This window comes from Salmo salar, chromosome ssa26 (assembly GCF_905237065.1).
Source record: "Salmo salar chromosome ssa26, Ssal_v3.1, whole genome shotgun sequence".
Lineage (NCBI taxonomy): Eukaryota > Metazoa > Chordata > Actinopteri > Salmoniformes > Salmonidae > Salmo > Salmo salar.
The window spans coordinates 53,254,292-53,278,986 of NC_059467.1; the positions used below are offsets into that span (position 1 = coordinate 53,254,292).

At 41.6% G+C, this 24,695-nt stretch overlaps 1 protein-coding gene across 1 annotated transcript in view; it reads left to right on the top strand.

Annotated features, from left to right (window-relative positions):
- LOC106588044 (WD repeat-containing protein 88) overlaps positions 1 to 24,695 on the top strand; it is a gene marked incomplete at its 5' end in the record, with an annotated part of 34,741 nt that overhangs the window by 4,010 nt on the left and 6,036 nt on the right. The window contains 4 exons of the mRNA XM_045708323.1: positions 15,586 to 15,656; positions 16,112 to 16,174; positions 16,808 to 16,986; positions 24,328 to 24,512. Of these exons, the coding sequence (XP_045564279.1) occupies positions 15,586 to 15,656; positions 16,112 to 16,174; positions 16,808 to 16,986; positions 24,328 to 24,512 (498 nt within the window). The remainder of the gene's footprint in view (positions 1 to 15,585; positions 15,657 to 16,111; positions 16,175 to 16,807; positions 16,987 to 24,327; positions 24,513 to 24,695) is intronic.

Here is a 24,695-nt window from a genome sequence, read left to right on the forward strand (position 1 = left end):
TGATCCTAACTGACCTAAAACAGGGAATTTTTACTAGGATTAAATGTCAGGAATTGTGAAAAACTGATTTTAAATGTATTTGGCTAAGGTGTATGTAAACTTCCGATTTCAACTGTACCTATATTAACATATTCATGTTGAAAAAGTATTGCGCCGTCTGGCCTATAGGTATTAACCTGATCTATAGGATATTGCTGTGGCCGAAATAGCACCCTTATTCCCTATATAGTGCACTACTTCGGACCAAGACCTATAGGTATTAACCTGATCTATATGATATGCCTGTGGCCTAAATAGCACCCTTATTCCCTATATAGTGCACTACTTCGGACCAAGACCTATAGGTATTAACCTGATCTATATGATATGCCTGTGGCCTAAATAGCACCCTTATTCCCTATATAGTGCACTACTTCTGACCAAGGCCTATAGGTATTAACCTGATCTATATGATATGCCTGTGGCCTAAATAGCACCCTTATTCCCTATATAGTGCACTACTTCTGACCAAGGCCTATAGGTATTAACCTGATCTATATGATATGCCTGTGGCCTAAATAGCACCCTTATTCCCTATATAGTGCACTACTTCTGACCAAGGCCTATAGGTATTAACCTGATCTATATGATATGCCTGTGGCCTAAATAGCACCCTTATTCCCTATATAGTGCACTACTTTCGGACCAAAGACCTATAGGTATTAACCTGATCTATATGATATGCCTGTGGCCTAAATAGCACCCTTATTCCCTATATAGTGCACTACTTCTGACCAAGGCCTATAGGTATTAACCTGATCTATATGATATGCCTGTGGCCTAAATAGCACCCTTATTCCCTATATAGTGCACTACTTTCGGACCAAAGACCTATAGGGCTCTGGTCAAGAGTAGTGCACTCTGTAGGGAATAGGGTGCCATTAGGACCACACTATGTATGTCTGCTTCTGAAGGACACGGAGAGCGGTGCCCCTCTGTCGGTGTTTGAGAGAGGACATCTGTCCAACGTCTCTGAGCCTTGATTCCTGTTTTCCGATCGCCTGCCCTTCTCCGGAAGTGTGCACTCGTACACTCCCAACGTATTCCCTAACACCAGAGGGGGAAGTGTACAAGTGCACACTTTGGGAGAAAGGGTAGATCATCAGAGTGTAGCCTTGCTGTTATCAAAATCGACCACAGAAAGCCCTTGTCTGTTTGTTGTGACTAAGTGATTTATACATGAGTTATAACTCTTCATGTCATTGTTTTGTTTCCTCAAATATCACATCCCACATATCTGGGTATAGGGCTGGGAATAGGGCTGGGAATAGGGCTGGTATAGGGCTGGGAATAGGGCTGGTAATAGGGCTGGGAATAGGGCTGGGTATAGGGCTGGTATAGGGCTGGGTATAGGGCTGGTATAGGGCTGGGAATAGGGCTGGGAATAGGGCTGGTAATAGGGCTGGGAATAGGGCTGGGTATAGGGCTGGGTATAGGGCTGGTATAGGGCTGGGTATAGGGCTGGTAATAGGGCTGGGAATAGGGCTGGGTATAGGGCTGGTATAGGGCTGGTATAGGGCTGGGAATAGGGCTGGGTATAGGGCTGGTATAGGGCTGGTATAGGGCTGGTAATAGGGCTGGTATAGGGCTGGGTATAGGGCTGGTATAGGGCTGGGTATAGGGCTGGGAATAGGGCTGGTATAGGGCTGGTAATAGGGCTGGTATAGGGCTGGGAATAGGGCTGGGAGTAGGGCTGGGTGTAGGGCTGGGAGTAGGGCTGGGTGTAGGGCTGGGAGTAGGGCTGGGAGTAGGGCTGGGTGTAGGGCTGAGTGTATTGCTGGGCGTAGGGGCTGGGAATAGGGCTGGGAGTAGGGCTGGGTGTAGGGCTGGGAGTAGGGCTGGGTGTAGGGCTGGGAGTAGGGCTGGGAGTAGGGCTGGGTGTAGGGCTGAGTGTATTGCTGGGCGTAGGGCTGGGAATAGGGCTGGGTATAGGGCTGGGTATAGGGCTGGGAATAGGGCTGGGTATAGGGCTGGGAATAGGGCTGGGTATAGGGCTGGTATAGGGCTGGTATAGGGCTGGGTATAGGGCTGGGAATAGGGCTGGTATAGGGCTGGGTGTAGGGCTGGGTATAGGGCTGGTAATAGGGCTGGTATAGGGCTGGGAATAGGGCTGGGTATAGGGCTGGGAATAGGGCTGGGTATAGGGCTGGGTGTAGGGCTGGGAGTAGGGCTGGGTGTAGGGCTGGGAGTAGGGCTGGGTGTAGGGCTGGGAGTAGGGCTGGGTGTAGGGCTGGGTGTAGGGCTGGGCGTAGGGCTGGGAATAGGGCTGGGTATAGGGCTGGGTATAGGGCTGGGAATAGAGCTGGGTATAGGGCTGGTATAGGGCTGGGTATAGGGCTGGTATAGGGCTGGTATAGGGCTGGGAGTAGGGCTGGGTGTAGGGCTGGGTGTAGGGCCGGGAGTAGGGCCGGGTGTAGGGCCGGGTGTAGGGCCGGGAGTAGGGCCGGGTGTAGGGCCGGGAGTAGGGCCGGGAGTAGGGCCGGGTGTAGGGCCGGGTGTAGGGCCGGGAGTAGGGCCGGGCGTAGGGCCGGGAATAGCCAGGGACCTCACCATACCATATTACCACCATACCATATTACCACCATACCATATTATCACCATACCACATTACCACCATACCACATTACCACCATACCACATTATCACCATACCACATTACCACTATACCACATTACCACCATACCACATTACCACCATACCACATTACCACCATACCACATTACCACCATACCACATTACCACCACATTACCACTATACCATATTATCACTATACCACATTACCACCATACCACATTACCACCATACCATATTACCACCATACCACATTACCACCATACCACATTACCACCACATTACCACCATATTACCACCATACCACATTACCACCATACCATATTACCACCACATTACCACCATATTACCACCATACCACATTACCACCATACCATATTATCACCACATTACCACTATACCATATTATCACCATACCATATTACCACCATACCATATTACCACCATACCACATTACCACCATACCATATTACCACCACATTACCACCATATTACCACCATACCACATTACCACCATACCATATTATCACCACATTACCACTATACCATATTATCACCATACCATATTACCACCATACCATATTACCACCATACCACATTACCACCATACCATATTACCACCACATTACCACCATATTACCACCATACCACATTACCACCATACCATATTATCACCACATTACCACTATACCATATTATCACCATACCACATTACCACCATACCATATTACCACCATACCACATTACCACCATACCATATTACCACCACATTACCACCATATTACCACCATACCACATTACCACCATACCATATTATCACCACATTACCACCATACCACATTACCACCATACCACATTACCACCATACTGAGGGAACATATTGCTCACTACTCTTTGTGTTTTCCCCATGGGAGGAACCACACGCTTGTTTACATGTCTGGATTGTTGTTTCAGTCCTTAACCATGTCTCTGGACAGCACTCGTCATGGTATTTCTCTGCATTCAAATTCCTATCGATAAAATGCAATTGTGTTCTCTGTCCGTAGATTATTCACGCCCATACCATAACCCCACCGCCACCATTGGGCACTCTGTTCACAGCGTTGACATCAACAAAACGCTCGCCCACACGACGCCGTACACGTAGTCTGCGGTTGTGAAGCGGGTTGGACGTACTGACAAATTCTCTAAAATTACTTTGGAGGCGGCTTATGGTAGAGAAATGAACATTCTATTCCCTGGCAACAGCTCTGGTGGACATTCCTGCAGTCAGCATGCCAATTGCACGCTCCCTCAAAACTTGAGACATCTGTGGCATTGTGTTGTGTTGTGTGACAAAACTGCACATCTTAGAGTGGCCTTTTTTTGTCCCCCAGCACAAGGTGCACCTGTGTAATGATCATTCTGTTTAATCAGCTTCTTGATTATGCCACACCTGTCAGGTGGATGGATTATCTTGGCAAAGGAGAAATGCTCACTAACAGGGATATAAACAACATTTGTTCACAATTATTATTATTATTTTTTTATATATATTTTTTTATTCAAGTTTTACAAAATGTACATGAATGTAAGTACAATGATTTTACCATATCCTAACCACCCTCTCTTCCTCCCTCCGCACAACACATCCAAAAATAGCAATCAAGGGACATGGCTACAGTACAAAAAGATAAATAAATATAAAATTATAAAAATAGACTAAAAATAGAATCCCAGTAATGTTGTAGTTTAGAGTATCGAATAAACATGTGACTAAGGTCATGACCTCTATCACACTCATCATTTTACATTTGGATATATTTCAGACAATCAAAATTTTGGAAAAAAAATACCACTCTTATGTTAAAACCTTAAATTGTATGAGACCAAGACGGGCACAAGATGTAGTGGATCTCTACTCTATCAATCACCTCATCCCACCACTCCTGTGTACATTTTACATTTACATTTTTAGTCATTTAGCAGACGGTCTTATCCAGAGCGACTTACAGTAGTGAATGCATACATTTCATTCCCCCCCCCGTGGGAATCGAACCCACAACCCTGGCGTTGCACACACACCACGCTCTACCAACTGAGCCACAGGGAAGGCATGGTATTGTTACTGCTCCCCTCTGTAGACCATAGACCAGAGCCCTATTCCCTACACACACACCATGCTGGCGTTGCAAACACCACGCTCTACCAACTGAGCCACAGTGTAAATTCAACACCCCTTTTTCCCCCCCAGTCCCAAGCAGATTTACCTTTTGTTGGTGCAGTGTTTGTCCGTTGACATAAGGCACAGCAGATAGATGTGAGAAATCACTGCTTTCTGTCGAGGTAATAGAGTCAGTAAACCATCCCAGGGTTGGCGCTGGCGGTGGAGCAGGGAAGGCAAAACATTGGCAGGAGACTCGTTTCAAGCTAACGGGGAAAAAGTCCGATGGAGGCAAAGAGTGTTTATAGGATAAGTTGGGAAAACTAGAAAAAATATCATTTTACATATAAGTCTTGGAAGGACTTAATACCTTTCATTGTTCAGTGAGATAAAGCATTATCTATTAGATAAGGACTTAATACCTTTCATTGTTCAGTGAGATAAAGCATTATCAATTAGATAAGGACTTAATACCTTTCATTGTTCAGCGAGATAAAGCATTATCTATGAGATAAGGACTTAATACCTTTCATTGTTCAGCGAGATAAAGCATTATCTATGAGATAAGGACTTAATACCTTTCATTGTTCAGCGAGATAAAGCATTATCTATGAGATAAGGACTTAATACCTTTCATTGTTCAGTGAGATAAAGCATTATCAATGAGATAAGGACTTAATACCTTTCATTGTTCAGCGAGAGAAAGCATTATCAATGAGATAAGGACTTAATACCTTTCATTGTTCAGTGAGATAAAGCATTATCAATGAGATAAGGACTTAATACCTTTCATTGTTCAGTGAGAGAAAGCATTATCTATTAGATAAGGACGTAATACCTTTCATTGTTCAATGAGAGAAAGCATTATCTATTAGATAAGGACTTGAAACCTTTCATTGTTCAGTGAGAGAAAGCATTATCAATGCGATAAGGACTTAATACCTTTCATTGTTCAGTGAGATAAAGCATTATCAATGAGATAAGGACTTAATACCTTTCATTGTTCAGTGAGAGAAAGCATTATCTATTAGATAAGGACGTAATACCTTTCATTGTTCAGTGAGATAAAGCATTATCTATGAGATAAGGACTTAATACCTTTCATTGTTCAGTGAGATAAAGCATTATCAATGAGATAAGGACGTAATACCTTTCATTGTTCAATGAGAGAAAGCATTATCTATTAGATAAGGACGTAATACCTTTCATTGTTCAGTGAGAGAAAGCATTATCTATTAGATAAGGACGTAATACCTTTCATTGTTCAATGAGAGAAAGCATTATCTATTAGATAAGGACTTGAAACCTTTCATTGTTCAGTGAGAGAAAGCATTATCTATGAGATAAGGACTTAATACCTTTCATTGTTCAGTGAGAGAAAGCATTATCTATTAGATAAGGACGTAATACCTTTCATTGTTCAGTGAGATAAAGCATTATCTATTAGATAAGGACTTGAAACCTTTCATTGTTCAGTGAGAGAAAGCATTATCTATGAGATAAGGACTTAATACCTTTCATTGTTCAGTGAGAGAAAGCATTATCTATTAGATAAGGACGTAATACCTTTCATTGTTCAATGAGAGAAAGCATTATCTATTAGATAAGGACTTGAAACCTTTCATTGTTCAGTGAGAGAAAGCATTATCTGTTAGATAAGGACTTGAAACCTTTCATTGTCCAGTGAGATAAAGCATTATCTATTAGATAAGGACTTAATACCTTTCATTGTTCAGCGAGAGAAAGCATTATCTATTAGATAAGGACTTAATACCTTTCATTGTTCAGTGAGATAAAGCATTATCAATGAGATAAGGACTTAATACCTTTCATTGTTCAATGAGAGAAAGCATTATCTATTAGATAAGGACGTAATACCTTTCATTGTTCAGCGAGAGAAAGCATTATCAATGAGATAAGGACTTAATACCTTTCATTGTTCAGTGAGATAAAGCATTATCAATGAGATAAGGACTTAATACCTTTCATTGTTCAGTGAGATAAAGCATTATCTATTAGATAAGGACGTAATACCTTTCATTGTTCAGTGAGATAAAGCATTATCTATTAGATAAGGACGTAATACCTTTCATTGTTCAGTGAGATAAAGCATTATCTATTAGATAAGGACTTAATACCTTTCATTGTTCAGTGAGAGAAAGCATTATCTATTAGATAAGGACTTAATACCTTTCATTGTCCAGTGAGATAAAGCATTATCTATTAGATAAGGACTTAATACCTTTCATTGTTCAGCGAGAGAAAGCATTATCTATTAGATAAGGACTTAATACCTTTCATTGTTCAGTGAGATAAAGCATTATCAATGAGATAAGGACTTAATACCTTTCATTGTTCAATGAGAGAAAGCATTATCTATTAGATAAGGACGTAATACCTTTCATTGTTCAGCGAGAGAAAGCATTATCAATGAGATAAGGACTTAATACCTTTCATTGTTCAGTGAGATAAAGCATTATCAATGAGATAAGGACTTAATACCTTTCATTGTTCAGTGAGATAAAGCATTATCTATTAGATAAGGACGTAATACCTTTCATTGTTCAGTGAGATAAAGCATTATCTATTAGATAAGGACGTAATACCTTTCATTGTTCAGTGAGATAAAGCATTATCTATTAGATAAGGACTTAATACCTTTCATTGTTCAGTGAGAGAAAGCATTATCTATTAGATAAGGACTTAATACCTTTCATTGTTCAGTGAGAGAAAGCATTATCTATTAGATAAGGACTTAATACCTTTCATTGTTCAGCGAGATAAAGCATTATCTATTATATAAGGACTTAACCTGTTGGGGCTAGGGGGCAGTATTTGCACGGCCGGATAAAAAACGTACCCAATTTAATCTGGTTACTACTCCTGCCCAGTAACTAGAATATGCATATAATTATTGGCTTTGGATAGAAAACACCCTAAAGTTTCTAAAACTGTTTGAATGGTGTCTGTGAGTATAACAGAACTCATTTGGAAGGCCAAAACCTGAGAAGATTCCTTACAGGAAGTGGCCTGTCTGACCATTTCTTGCCCTCCTTGATCATCTCTAACAAATACAGGGGATCTCTGGCATGACGTGACACTTCCTACGGCTCCCATGGGCTCTCAGAAGGCGGGAAAAAGCTGAACGATGTAATTCCATCCCCAGGCTGAAACACATTAGCGCGTTTGGCAAGTGCTCTATCAGAGGGCCATTAGACTGAGGCTCGTGCATGAGGGGATAGCATGCTTTTACTTTCACTCTCTTTGTAATAAAAAACGATTTCCCGGTCGGAATATTATCGCTTTTTACGAGAAAAATGGCATAAAAATTGATTTTAAACAGCGGTTGACATGCTTCGAAGTACGGTAATGGAATATTTAGATTTTTTTTGTCACAAAATGCGCCATGCTCGTCACCCTTATTTACCCTTTCGGATAGTGTCTTGAACGCACGAACAAAACGCCGCTATTTGGATATAACAATGGATTATTTGGGACCAAACCAACATTTGTTATTGAAGTAGAAGTCCTGGGAGTGAATTCTGACGAAGAACAGCAAAGGTAATCAAACTTTTCTAATAGTAAATCTGACTTTGGTGAGTGCTAAACTTGCTGGGTGTCTAAATAGCTAGCCCTGTGATGCCGGGCTATCTACTCAGAATATTGCAAAATGTGCTTTCACCGAAAAGCTATTTTAAAATCGGACATAGAGTGCATAGAGGAGTTCTGTATCTATAATTCTTAAAATAATTGTTATGTTTTTTGTGAACGTTTATCGTGAGTAATTTAGTAAATTCACCGGCAGTGTTCGGTCGGAATGCTAGTCACATGCTAGTCACATGCTAATGTAAAAAGCTGGTTTTTGATATAAATATGAACTTGATTGAACAAAACATGCATGTATTGTATAACATAATGTCCTAGGGTTGTCATCTGATGAAGATCATCAAAGGTTAGTGCTGCATTTAGCTGTGGTTTGGGTTTATGTGACATTATATGCTAGCTTGAAAAATGGGTGTCTAATTATTTCTGGCTGGGTACTCTGCTGACATAATCTAATGTTTTGCTTTCGTTGTAAAGCCTTTTTGAAATCGGACAGTGTGGTTAGATTAACGAGAGTCTTGTCTTTAAAATGGTGTAAAATAGTCATATGTTTGAAAAATTGAAGTTTTTGAATTTTTGAGGTATTTGAATATCGCGCCACGGGATTACACTGGCTGTTGAGTAGGTGGGACGCAAGCGTCCCACCTAGCCCATAGAGGTTAATACCTTTCATTGTTCAGTGAGAGAAAGCATTATCTATTAGATAAGGACTTAATACCTTTCATTGTTCAGTGAGATAAAGCATTATCTATTAGATAAGGACTTAATACCTTTCATTGTTCAGTGAGATAAAGCATTATCTATGAGATAAGGACTTAATACCTTTCATTGTTCAGTGAGAGAAAGCATTATCTATTAGATAAGGACTTAATACCTTTCATTGTTCAGTGAGATAAAGCATTATCTATTAGATAAGGACTTAATACCTTTCATTGTTCAGTGAGATAAAGCATTATCTATGAGATAAGGACTTAATACCTTTCTTTGTTCAGTGAGAGAAAGCATTATCTATTAGATAAGGACTTAATACCTTTCATTGTTCAATGAGAGAAAGCATTATCTATTAGATAAGGACTTAATACCTTTCATTGTTCAGTGAGATAAAGCATGATCTATTAGATAAGGACTTGAAACCTTTCATTGTTCAGTGAGAGAAAGCATTATTTATTAGTGAAGTGATTATTGTCAATAGGACTCGTAGTAGATGCAGAGAAGAATTTAAAATGCTGTCGAAACTGGTACCAGATCTCAAGTGTGGAAAGCACTACAGGCTTGCCAGTATAGCGAGCGGAGGATGCTGGGAGAGAAGAGCAGAGTAAAGCAGGAAGAGAAGCAGAAATTCCAGAATGTGCCTCTTGGTGGCACCATGGGGTATCTGGTACATGTATCCAGACTGGACCTTTCTGGAAGTTGGAGACCGGTAATAGAGCAGTTTAACACTGATCTCTGGTCAGGTGACAGCAGTTTAACACTGATCTCTGGTCAGGTGACAGCAGTTTAACACTGTTCTCTGGTCAGGTGACAGCAGTTTAACACTGTTCTCTGGTCAGGTGACAGCAGTTTAACACTGATCTCTGGTCAGGTGACAGCAGTTTAACACTGATCTCTGGTCAGGTGACAGCAGTTTAACACTGTTCTCTGGTCAGGTGACAGCAGTTTAACACTGATCTCTGGTCAGGTGACAGCAGTTTAACACTGATCTCTGGTCAGGTGACAGCAGTTTAACACTGATCTCTGGTCAGGTGACAGCAGTTTAACACTGATCTCTGGTCAGGTGACAGCAGTTTAACACTGATCTCTGGTCAGGTGACAGCAGTTTAACACTGTTCTCTGGTCAGGTGACAGCAGTTTAACACTGATCTCTGGTCAGGTGACAGCAGTTTAACACTGTTCTCTGGTCAGGTGACAGCAGTTTAACACTGTTCTCTGGTCAGGTGACAGCAGTTTAACACTGTTCTCTGGTCAGGTGACAGCAGTTTAACACTGTTCTCTGGTCAGGTGACAGCAGTTTAACACTGATCTCTGGTCAGGTGACAGCAGTTTAACACTGTTCTCTGGTCAGGTGACAGCAGTTTAACACTGTTCTCTGGTCAGGTGACAGCAGTTTAACACTGATCTCTGGTCAGGTGACAGCAGTTTAACACTGATCTCTGGTCAGGTGACAGCAGTTTAACACTGATCTCTGGTCAGGTGACAGCAGTTTAACACTGTTCTCTGGTCAGGTGACAGCAGTTTAACACTGTTCTCTGGTCAGGTGACAGCAGTTTAACACTGTTCTCTGGTCAGGTGACAGCAGTTTAACACTGATCTCTGGTCAGGTGACAGCAGTTTAACACTGTTCTCTGGTCAGGTGACAGCAGTTTAACACTGTTCTCTGGTCAGGTGACAGCAGTTTAACACTGATCTCTGGTCAGGTGACAGCAGTTTAACACTGATCTCTGGTCAGGTGACAGCAGTTTAACACTGATCTCTGGTCAGGTGACAGCAGTTTAACACTGATCTCTGGTCAGGTGACAGCAGTTTATCACTGATCTCTGGTCAGGTGACAGCAGTTTAACACTGTTCTCTGGTCAGGTGACAGCAGTTTAACACTGTTCTCTGGTCAGGTGACAGCAGTTTAACACTGTTCTCTGGTCAGGTGACAGCAGTTTAACACTGATCTCTGGTCAGGTGATAGCAGTTTGAATTTAGCTTTTGAAAAAGCTCAAACAGCTTTTAACATCGTTCAACAGAATCTGTACGATTTGAAGCTTGTTCTGAATTCCTCTAAAACAAAATGCATGGTATTTACCCATACTAAACACTCTGAAACCATTAGTACCTTGGCTAAATGCATGGTATTTACCCATACTAAACACTCTGAAACCATTAGTACCTTGGCTAAATGCATGGTATTTACCCATACTAAACACTCTGAAACCCATGTCATTAGTACCTTGGCTAAATGCATGGTATTTACCCATACTAAACACTCTGAAACCCATATCATTAGTACCTTGGCTAAATGCATGGTATTTACCCATACTAAACACTCTGAAAACATTAGTACCTTGGCTAAATGCATGATATTTACCAATACTAAACACTCTGAAAACATTAGTACCTTGGCTAAATGCATGGTATTTACCCATACTAAACACTCTGAAACCCATATCATTAGTACCTTGGCTAAATGCATGGTATTTACCCATACTAAACACTCTGAAAACCATGTCATTAGTACCTTGGCTAAATGCATGGTATTTACCAATACTAAACACTCTGAAAACATTAGTACCTTGGCTAAATGCATGGTATTTACCCATACTAAACACTCTGAAAACATTAGTACCTTGGCTAAATGCATGGTATTTACCCATACTAAACACTCTGAAACCCATATCATTAGTACCTTGGCTAAATGCATGGTATTTACCCATACTAAACACTCTGAAACCCATATCATTAGTACCTTGGCTAAATGCATGGTATTTACCAATACTAAACACTCTGAAAACCATGTCATTAGTACCTTGGCTAAATGCATGGTATTTACCAATACTAAACACTCTGAAACCCATATCATTAGTACCTTGGCTAAATGCATGGTATTTACCAATACTAAACACTCTGAAAACCATGTCATTAGTACCTTGGCTAAATGCATGGTATTTACCAATACTAAACACTCTGAAAACATTAGTACCTTGGCTAAATGCATGGTATTTACCAATACTGAACACTCTGAAACCCATATCATTTGTACCTTGGCTAAATGCATGGTATTTACCCATACTAAACACTTTGAAAACATTAGTACCTTGGCTAAATGCATGGTATTTACCAATACTAAACACTCTGAAACCCATATCATTAGTACCTTGGCTAAATGCATGGTATTTACCCATACTAAACACTCTGAAACCCATATCATTTGTACCTTGGCTAAATGCATGGTATTTACCCATACTAAACATTCTGAAACCCATATAATTTGTACCTTGGCTAAATGCATGGTATTTACCCATACTAAACACTCTGAAAACATTAGTACCTTGGCTAAATGCATGGTATTTACCCATACTAAACACTCTGAAACTCATATCATTAGTACCTTGGCTAAATGCATGGTATTTACCCATACTAAACACTCTGAAAACATTAGTACCTTGGCTAAATGCATGGTATTTACCCATACTAAACACTCTGAAACCCATATCATTAGTACCTTGGCTAAATGCATGGTATTTACCCATACTAAACACTCTGAAAACCATGTCATTAGTACCTTGGATAAATGCATGGTATTTACCAATACTAAACACTCTGAAAACATTAGTACCTTGGCTAAATGCATGGTATTTACCAATACTGAACACTCTGAAACCCATATCATTTGTACCTTGGCTAAATGCATGGTATTTACCCATACTAAACACTTTGAAAACATTAGTACCTTGGCTAAATGCATGGTATTTACCCATACTAAACACTCTGAAACCCATATCATTAGTACCTTGGCTAAATGCATGGTATTTACCCATACTAAACACTCTGAAAACATTAGTACCTTGGCTAAATGCATGGTATTTACCCATACTAAACACTCTGAAACCCATATCATTAGTACCTTGGCTAAATGCATGGTATTTACCCATACTAAACACTCTGAAAACATTAGTACCTTGGCTAAATGCATGGTATTTACCCATACTAAACACTCTGAAAACATTAGTACCTTGGCTAAATGCAGGGTATTTACCCATACTAAACACTCTGAAACCCATATCATTAGTACCTTGGCTAAATGCATGGTATTTACCCATACTAAACACTCTGAAAACATTAGTACCTTGGCTAAATGCATGGTATTTACCCATACTAAACACTCTGAAACCCATATCATTAGTACCTTGGCTAAATGCATGGTATTTACCCATACTAAACACTCTGAAAACATTAGTACCTTGGCTAAATGCATGGTATTTACCCATACTAAACACTCTGAAACCCATATCATTAGTACCTTGGCTAAATGCATGGTATTTACCCATACTAAACACTCTGAAAACATTAGTACCTTGGCTAAATGCATGGTATTTACCCATACTAAACACTCTGAAACCCATATCATTAGTACCTTGGCTAAATGCATGGTATTTACCCATACTAAACACTCTGAAAACATTAGTACCTTGGCTAAATGCATGGTATTTACCCATACTAAACACTCTGAAAACATTAGTACCTTGGCTAAATGCATGGTATTTACCCATACTAAACACTCTGAAACCCATATCATTAGTACCTTGGCTAAATGCATGGTATTTACCCATACTAAACACTCTGAAAACCATATCATTAGTACCTTGGAAGGTCATTCTACAGAGCAAGTTAAAACGTACAAATATCTGTAAGTTTGGGTGGATGGGAATTTTATCTTCGCCACCACCATGTAGAGAACCTCATCAGGGAAACTCCAGCTTCATGGGTTTTTATTTACTCTGTATCTACGGTGATGCTATTCATGTACCTGTCTCCAGCTCTGCTCTGAAGGGTCACGTCTCTGTGTATCATGCAGCTCTTCGTTGCGTCACCAATCAGAGACGTGTAACTCACCATTGTGATCTCTACAGTCCTCTAAAGGAGTTTTGGCGCAGGTAACTTTACCTACACTATCAAATCGAGTCAAATATCGATAAAATATTGTCCTAAAGTAATATTGCGATATATAATTATCGATTTTCTCCCCCATCACTAGATGGTATGATTCCCCCCATCACTAGATGGTATGATTCCCCCCATCACTAGATGGTATGATTTCCCCCATCACTAGATGGTATGATTCCCCCCATCACTAGATGGTATGATTTCCCCATCACTAGATGGTATGATTCCCCCCATCACTAGATGGTATGATTCCCCCCATCACTAGATGGTATGATTTCCCCATCACTAGATGGTATGATTCCCCCATCACTAAATGGTATGATTCCCCCCATCACTAGATGGTATGATTCCCCCATCACTAGATGGTATGATTTCCCCATCACTAGATGGTATGATTTCCCCCCATCACTAGATGGTATGATTCCCCCCCATCACTAGATGGTATGATTTCCCCCCATCACTAGATGGTATGATTTCCCCCCATCACTAGATGGCCCTGGTCTAAAGTAGTGCACTATATAGGGAATAGGGTGCCATAGGGCTCTGGTCTAAAGTAGTGCACTATATAGGGAATAGGGTGCCATAGGGCTCTGATCTAAAGTAGTGCACTATATAGGGAATAGGGTGCCATAGGACCTCTGATCTAAAGTAGTGCACTATATAGGGAATAGGGTGCCATAGGGCTCTGGTCTAAAGTAGTGCACTATATAGGGAATAGGGTTGCATAGGGCTCTGGTCTAAAGTAGTGCACTATATATAGGGAATAGGGTGCCATAGGGCTCTGGTCTAAAGTAGTGCACTATATATAGGGAATAGGATGCCATAGGGCTCTGGTCTAAAGTAGTGTACTATATATAGGGAATAGGATGCCATAGGACCTCTGATCTAAAGTAGTGCACTATATATAGGGAATAGGATGCCATAGGACCTCTGATCTAAAGTAGTGCACTATATAGGGAATAGGGTGCCATTTGGGACACATCCCTGTCAAGGTCTTTTATTACTTCACACCTGCTTTATTTGCACTCCCCTCTTGGTAACCTTGGTAACCCTGGTAACTCTGGTAACCCTGGTAACTCTGGTAACTCTGTCAACCCTGGTAACTCTGGCAACCCTGGTAACCCTGGTAACTGTCAACCCTGGTAACCCTGGTAACCCTGGCAGAGGAGAAGTCCCACAGGGCTGCAGGGAGGGAGGGGCTGTTGCCTGGTAACCCTGGCAGAGAAGGAGGTGATCACACATAGGGAGTCTAGACACTAGACCTCCACTAAAACATTAGCTAGTTAATGGATTACTACTGTTTTTGCTGTTACACTAGTCTAGTGGCATTGAGGTTGATATCTTAAAAGAAAACTATATTTTGGTATTTGTTTCATTAGTCCATTGTTGACATAGTCCCTGAATGTTTTGCTTGTCAGAAATCAAGTTTTCAAGATCTGTAACTTTCAAAATTCAGAAAACATCCCCAGTATGATGCATTTTGCTAAACACAACATCATGCGGGGATAATTTCTGTATTTTGAAAGATTTCTGTATCTTTGAAAAACGTGTTTTCCCCCCCCCCTCTCTCTCTCTCTCTCACCTAGGCTGATTACTGCGTCATGGGACAAGACCCTAAATGCATGGGACCTGGAGACTGGCAAGATCATTGTGAGTCAATCAAATAATGAATCTCATCCTCACACTGTGTTGTTGAGACCTCTGTGTTACATCTGTCTCTCTACCTCTCTCTCTCTCTCTCTCTCTCTCTCTGTCTCTGTCTCTGTCTCTGTCTCTCTCTCTCTCTCTCTCTGTCTCTCTCCCTCTCTCTCTCTCTCTCTCTCCCTCTCTCCCTCTCTGTCTCTCTCTCTCTCTCTCTGTCTCTCTCCCTCTCTCTCTCTGTCTCTCTCTCTCTCTCTCTCTCTCTCTGTCTCTCTCTCTCCCTCTCTCTCTCTCTCTCTCTCTCTCTCTCTCTCTCTCTCTCGCTCTCTCTCTTTAACACTAATGAACATCTGAGACCATGGGGGATTTTCACCCCCCCAAAAAAAGGCCAAGGATGTTTGACGAATCGTAACGCCGGATATGGCGTATAAGTGACATAGCCTGTGTTGGTGTGTGTTACATAGTGGACTGCAGCTCAGGGTGGTCTCCTGACGTCATGTAGCATCTCGGAGGATGGGAAGTACGTCGTCTCCTCCTCGACCTGGAGAACGCAATCTGCCTGACCTCAGCTGATACAGGGGAGAGGCTCTTCCACGTCAAAGGTACGTCGCTAAAAGTCATTCAACAAGTAGTTATCGATCTCTATATCGATTTTTTTCCATTGAGCTACGCTAACGCTAAGCTAGGCTCGCGCTATCATAAGCTATCACACGGTAAAGGTAGAGTCAGCGATGCTGGGAGTAAACAGCGCCGTCGAGCAGATTTCTGCAACAACTCAAGTAGTATGAATCACCAGGCTGAACTTCTCTGCTGTTTTGGGTCCTGAAGCAGCGTGAAGAACGCCCCTCAACTTGCACTGATGTATCATACCTGTATACCACAGATATGACAAAACAATACCTGATGTATAATACCTGTATACCACAGGTAATACCTGTATACCACAGGTAAAACAATGCACTGATGTATAATACCTGTATACCACAGGTAATACCTGTATACCACAGGTATGACAAAACAATGCACTGATCTATAATACCTGTATACCACAGGTAATACCTGTATACCACAGGTAAAACAATGCACTGATATTTTGTGTGTGTGTGCAACGTCTTGCATCGCTCTCATCTACAATATCCTGCTGCTCCTGCTAACGTCAGGTCACTGAGTCTCAGTTTAAGTCATGTCTAATGCTGTCACTTCCCTCAGATCACCACAAGTCTACGATCACGCGGTGCCGGTTTGACCCTCAGAGTCAGCACGTAGCCAGTGTCTCTGAAGACAGAACCATCAAACTGTGGGACCTGGTCTCCACCCAAACCACCCTCTCCATCAACAGGTGAAGATACCACTCATTCTATTAGACTTTACACACAGTCCCTGAGATAACACTCATTATATTAGACTTTACACACAGTCCCTGAGATACAACTCATTATATTAGACATTACACACAGTCCCTGAGATAACACTGATTATATTAGACTTTACACACAGTCCCTGGGATGATAGATAACACTGGTTATATTAGACTTTACACACAGTCCCTGGGATGATAGATAACACTGATTATATTAGACTTTACACACAGTCCCTGAGATACCACTCATTATATTAGACATTACACACAGTCCCTGAGATACCACTCATTATATTAGACATTACACACAGTCCCTGAGATAACACTGATTATATTAGACTTTACACACAGTCCCTGAGATAACACTGATTATATTACACTTTACACACAGTCCCTGAGATACCACTGGTTATATTAGGCTTTACACACAGTCCCTGGGATGATAGATAACACTGGTTATATTAGACTTTACACACAGTCCCTGGGATGATAGATAACACTGATTATATTAGTCTTTACACACAGTCCCTGAGATACCACTCATTATATTAGACTTTACACACAGTCCCTGAGATAACACTCATTATATTAGACTTTACACACAGTCCCTGAGATACAACTCATTATATTAGACATTACACACAGTTCCTGAGATAACACTGATTATATTAGACTTTACACACAGTCCCTGGGATGATAGATAACACTGGTTATATTAGACTTTACACACAGTCCCTGGGATGATAGATAACACTGATTATATTAGACTTTACACACAGTCCCTGAGATACCACTCATTATATTAGACATTACACACAGTCCCTGAGATAACACTGATTATATTAGACTTTACACACAGTCCCTGAGATAACACTGATTATATTAGACTTTACACACAGTCCCTGAGATACCACTGGTTATATTAGGCTTTACACACAGTCCCTGGGATGATAGATAACACTGGTTATATTAGACTTTACACACAGTCCCTGGGATGATAGATAACACTGATTATATTAGACTTTACACACAGTCCCTGAGATACCACTCATTATATTAGACATTACACACAGTCCCTGAGATAACACTGATTATATTAGACTTTACACACAGTCCCTGAGATAACACTGATTATATTACACTTTACACACAGTCCCTGGGATGATAGATAACACTCATTATATTACACTTTACACACAGTCCCTGGGATGATAGATAACACTCATTATATTAGACTTTACACACAGTCCCTGGGATGATAGATAACACTCATTATATTACACTTTACACACAGTCCCTGGGATGATAGATAACACTCATTATATTACACTTTACACACAGTCCCTGGGATGATAGATAACACTCATTATATTAGACTTTACACACAGTCCCTGGGATGATAGATAACACTCATTATATTACACTTTACACACAGTCCCTGGGATGATAGATAACACTCATTATATTACACTTTACACACAGTCCCTGGGATGATAGATAACACTGGTTATATTAGACTTTACACACAGTCCCTGAGATACCACTCATTATATTAGACATTACACACAGTCCCTGAGATAACACTGATTATATTAGACTTTACACACAGTCCCTGAGATAACACTGATTATATTACACTTTACACACAGTCCCTGGGATGATAGATAACACTGGTTATATTACACTTTACACACAGTCCCTGGGATGATAGATAACACTCATTAAATTAAACTATACACACAGTCCCTGGGATGATAGATAACACTGGTTATATTAGACTTTACACACAGTCCCTGAGATACCACTCATTATATTAGACATTACACACAGTCCCTGAGATAACACTGATTATATTAGACTTTACACACAGTCCCTGAGATAACACTGATTATATTACACTTTACACACAGTCCCTGGGATGATAGATAACACTGGTTATATTAGACTTTACACACAGTCCCTGGGATGATAGATAACACTCATTATATTACACTTTACACACAGTCCCTGGGATGATAGATAACACTCATTATATTACACTTTACACACAGTCCCTGGGATGATAGATAACACTCATTATATTACACTTTACACACAGTCCCTGGGATGATAGATAACACTCATTATATTACACTTTACACACAGTCCCTGGGATGATAGATAACACTCATTATATTACACTTTACACACAGTCCCTGGGATGATAGATAACACTCATTATATTACACTTTACACACAGTCCCTGGGATGATAGATAATACTCATTATATTACACTTTACACACAGTCCCTGGGATGATAGATAACACTCATTATATTACACTTTACACACAGTCCCTGGGATGATAGATAACACTAATTATATTACACTTTACACACAGTCCCTGGGATGATAGATAACACTCATTATATTACACTTTACACACAGTCCCTGGGATGATAGATAACACTGGTTATATTAGACTTTACACACAGTCCCTGAGATACCACTCATTATATTAGACATTACACACAGTCCCTGAGATAACACTGATTATATTAGACTTTACACACAGTCCCTGAGATAACACTGATTATATTACACTTTACACACAGTCCCTGGGATGATAGATAACACTGGTTATATTAGACTTTACACACAGTCCCTGGGATGATAGATAACACTGGTTATATTAGACTTTACACACAGTCCCTGGGATGATAGATAACATGCACTGCCAGGCTGACAAATGACCAGAGCATCAAGGAACATCATAACAGCTGTGTTTTTGTTGTTGTTGTCATTTCTCACCGCAGACGTCCTTAATAAAGATTTGTCAGTACCAGATATTTAATAATTACACCTCAGATCGTCATGTGTACGGTCCGCAGTGGACTGGTGAACTCACTGGTCTCGTTTTAAAGACACACGATTGACTGTATTATTGACTGATGTACAGTTAAAAAAAAAAAAGCAATGTTTATCGTCCAGAAATGGACGTTAAAAGTTGCAACACACTCCCTGCAGTTAAATTAGAATCAAACTTGGCATCGTAAAATGTAGACGCAGTAGCTAGAGAGACTGTATGCCAGATCTAGGACCCTGTGTTTTACACAGTCATCTGACACTCCTGGGTTTTAACCTTCAAACTGTCCTCTTAAAATACAGGATCAAATATTGCTACGTCTCCTGATAGCACTAAACACAGGACTCTCATTATAACACGTGCCCTGCAGTACAGTGCACTGATATATAACCCGGTTATTATGTCAGAAAGATTGATGCAGGACAGTGAACTAATATATAACCTGGTTATTATGTCAGAAAGATTGATGCAGTACAGTGAACTAATATATAACCTGGTTATTATGCCAGAAAGATTGATGCAGGACAGTGAACTAATATATAACCTGAAAGATTGATGCAGGACAGTGAACTAATATATAACCTGAAAGATTGAAGCAGGACAGTGAACTAATATATAACCTGAAAGATTGATGCAGTACAGTGAACTAATATATAACCTGGTTATTATGTCAGAAAGACTGATGCAGGACAGTGAACTAATATATAACCTGGTTATTATGTCAGAAAGATTGATGCAGTACAGTGAACTAATATATAACCTGGTTATTATGTCAGAAAGATTGAAGCAGGACAGTGAACTAATATATAACCTGGTTATTATGTCAGAAAGATTGAAGCAGGACAGTGAACTAATATATAACCTGGTTATTATGTCAGAAAGATTGATGCAGTACAGTGAACTAATATATAACCTGGTTATTATGCCAGAAAGATTGATGCAGGACAGTGAACTAATATATAACCTGAAAGATTGATGCAGGACAGTGAACTAATATATAACCTGAAAGATTGAAGCAGGACAGTGAACTAATATATAACCTGAAAGATTGATGCAGTACAGTGAACTAATATATAACCTGGTTATTATGTCAGAAAGACTGATGCAGGACAGTGAACTAATATATAACCTGGTTATTATGCCAGAAAGATTGAAGCAGGACAGTGAACTAATATATAACCTGAAAGATTGATGCAGGACAGTGAACTAATATATAACCTGAAAGATTGATGCAGGACAGTGAACTAATATATAACCTGATAGATTGATGCAGGACAGTGAACTAATATATAACCTGAAAGATTGATGCAGGACAGTGAACTAATATATAACCTGATAGATTGATGCAGGACAGTGAACTAATATATAACCTGATAGATTGATGCAGGACAGTGAACTAATATATAACCTGAAAGATTGATGCAGGACTGTAGAGTGGTGAATATTTTAATTAACACCAAACGGTATCTGGTTTCCATGGGCTACGTCTCAAATGGCATCCTGTCTCCTATATAGTGCACTAAGGGCCTGGTCAAATGGCATCCTGTCTCCTATATAGTGCACTACGGGCCCTGGTCAAATGGCATCCTGTCTCCTATATAGTGCACTACGGGCCCTGGTCAAATGGCATCCTGTCTCCTATATAGTGCACTACGGGCCCTGGTCAAATGGCATCCTGTCTCCTATATAGTGCACTATGGGCCCTGGTCAAATGGCATCCTGTCTCCTATATAGTGCACTATGGGCCCTGGTCAAATGGTACCCTATTCCCTATATAATGCACTACGGGCCCTGGTCAAAAGAAGTGCACTATATAGGACATAGGGTGTCTTATGGGACACACTACATTCCATTCATCACTTTCATGGGAGGGAGGGAGGGAGGGAGGGAGGGAGGGAGGGAGGGAGGGAGAGAGAGAGAGAGAGAGAGAGAGAGAGAGAGAGAGAGAGAGAGAGAGAGAGAGAGAGAGAGAGAGAGAGAGAGAGAGAGAGAGAGAGAGAGAGAGAGAGAGCTTTTGAATAATCCTCTGCAGTGTCCTCAACAGCAGACTCCATTTGCTCAGTGAAAACAATGGAGCTAATGTCAAATTGGCTTTCTACCAAAATACCATAGGTCAGATCGTAGGTCAGACCGTAGGTCAGACCAGGTATACACCCTGCACACCCTTATTAACAAACCAGTGTCTTCTCATGCTTATGAGCTCCAGAGTGGAGCAGCGGTCTAAGGCACTGCATTTCAGTGCAAGAGGCGTCACTACAGTCCCTGGTTCGATTCCAGGCTGTATCACATCCGGCCGTGATCGGGAGTCCTATAGGGCGGAGTACAACTGGCCCAGCGTCGTCCGGGTTTGGCCGGGGGTTAGGCCGTCATTGTAAATAAGAATTTGTTCTTAACTGACTTGCCAAGTTAAATAAAGGTTAAATAAAAAATGCTTTGTTGATTTCAGAAAAGCTTTTGGCATGAGGGTCTGAAATACACATTGATGGAAAGTGGTGTTGGGGAAAGACATACCACATTATAAAATCCATGGAGACAAACAACAAGTGTGCAGTTAAAAAAAATAATAATCATTTCTTCCCACAGGGCCGTGGGGTGAGACAGGGATGCAGCTTAAGCCTCATTCTCTTAAACATATATATCAATGAATTGACGAGGGCACTAGAACAGTCTGCAGCACCCGGCCCTCACCCTGCTAGAAGGTCTACTGTTTGCTGACGATCTGGTGCTTCTGTCCCCAACCAAGGAGGGTCTACAGCAGCACCTAGATCTTCTGCACAGATTCAGTCAGACATGGGCCCTGACAGACCTGAGCCCCTGCCAGACCTGGGCCCTGTCAGACCTGGGCCCCTGCCAGACCTGGGCCCTGTCAGACCTGGGCCCTGTCAGACCTGGGCCCCTGTCAGACCTGGGCCCTGTCAGACCTGGGCCCTGTCAGACCTGGGCCCCTGACAGACCTGGGCCCCTGACAGACCTGGGCCCTGTCAGACCTGGGCCCTGCCAGACCTGGGCCCTGTCAGACCTGGGCCCCTGACAGACCTGGGCCCTGTCAGACCTGGGCCCTGCCAGACCTGGGCCCTGTCAGACCTGGGCCCTGTCAGACCTGGGACCCTGACAGACCTGGGACCCTGACAGACCTGGGACCCTGACAGACCTGGGCCCCTGACAGACCTGGGCCCCTGACAGACCTGGGCCCTGTCAGACCTGGGCCCTGACAGTAAATCTCAGTGAGACCAAAATAATGGTGTTCCAAAAAGGTCCAGTTGCCAAGAAAACAAATATAAATTCCATCTAGACGTCGTTGCCCTGGAGCACACAACAAACTATACATACCTCGGCCTAAAACATCAACGCCACAGGTAACTTCCACAAAGCTGTGAACGAGCTGAGAGACGAGGCAAGAAGGGCCTTCTACGCCATCAAGAGGAACATAAAACTCGACATCCCTATGACAGCAGTAAGCCCTAACTCTGTCCCGTATTGACCTGTGAGGCTGGTTGATATGTTATTGATCCCCATGTGAGGCTGGTTGATATGTTATTGATCCCCCTGTGAGGCTGGTTGATATGTTATTGACCTGTGAGGCTGGTTGATATCTTTCACCATGGGTTGCTTGGCTCGTTATCTTATAACCTGAGTTTTTTCAAACATCAATCTTGTTGTTATTAGATTATTATTTATTATCATTTGAACTATTCATTAGCTTCAAATGAACCTCGAATCCACTAACTATTGCTGTCGTGCAACTCTAACATGCAGGAGGGGTGAAGTCAGGCGCAGGAGGTGCAGGAGACTAAGGTACGTGGGGAAAAACACATGTTTAATTTTAACACCAGTCCAAAAGTACCGTAATTTCCGGACTATTAAGCGCACGTGAATATAAGCCGCACCCACTGAATTAAAAAATATAAAAATATTTTGAGTTGTTGCGGCTTATAGTCCGGAATTTACGGGTAAAATAAATCCAGCACGACAGCAATAGTTAGTGGACCGAGGTTCATTTGAAGCTAATGAATAGTTCAAATGATAATAAATTTGAGGGCAAGAACCCTCAAACCGAGTCGGGACGCAGCCCAGCAAAACCCGGAAGCCTAAACAACCGAACGGCAGAGGAAAACCCCAAATCCCCAACCTACAATAAAATGACACAAATAATCCGGCAAAAATCCCAAACCCAAAACATTCAGACTAAATACCCCCCACTAATGAACTAACTCAAAAACAGGTGCTAACATAAACCAGACATCGCTAAAAGAAAATGGAAAAGGAGATCGGTGGCAGCTAGTAGGCCGGCGACGCCGAGCGCTGCCCCGAACGGGGAGAGGCGCCACCTTCTGTAGACGTTGTGACAATTGCACACAGTTCAAACTAATTAGCGTTAGTCAAGGTCACGTTGAGGCTTTTGTACCAAGGAAACCCAATATTCCAATATGCATTATGACAATACACATTGTTGTTCTATCCTGTCCCAAACACAGCACCCACACCAACGTCATCGCTAACTGCTGTTTCACTGCTAACGGACGTTACTTGTGCACTGCATCATGGGACAAGACGCTGCAGCTGTGGGACGTCCAGACAGGAACGTTCCGTTCCCACGGTGGCCTGACCCTTAGCAAGGGACACGACGGGTCCGTCAGCTCCTGCGCCTTCTCCACGGATGGTAGGGTAGACCCATCAGTCTTCTCCATGGATGGTAGGGTAGACGCATCAGTCTCCTCCATGGATGGTAGGGTAGACCCATCAGTCTCCTCCATGGATGGTAGGGTAGACATATCAGTCTTCTCAATGGATGGTAGGGTAGACCCATCAGTCTCCTCCATGGATGGTAGGGTAGACCCATCAG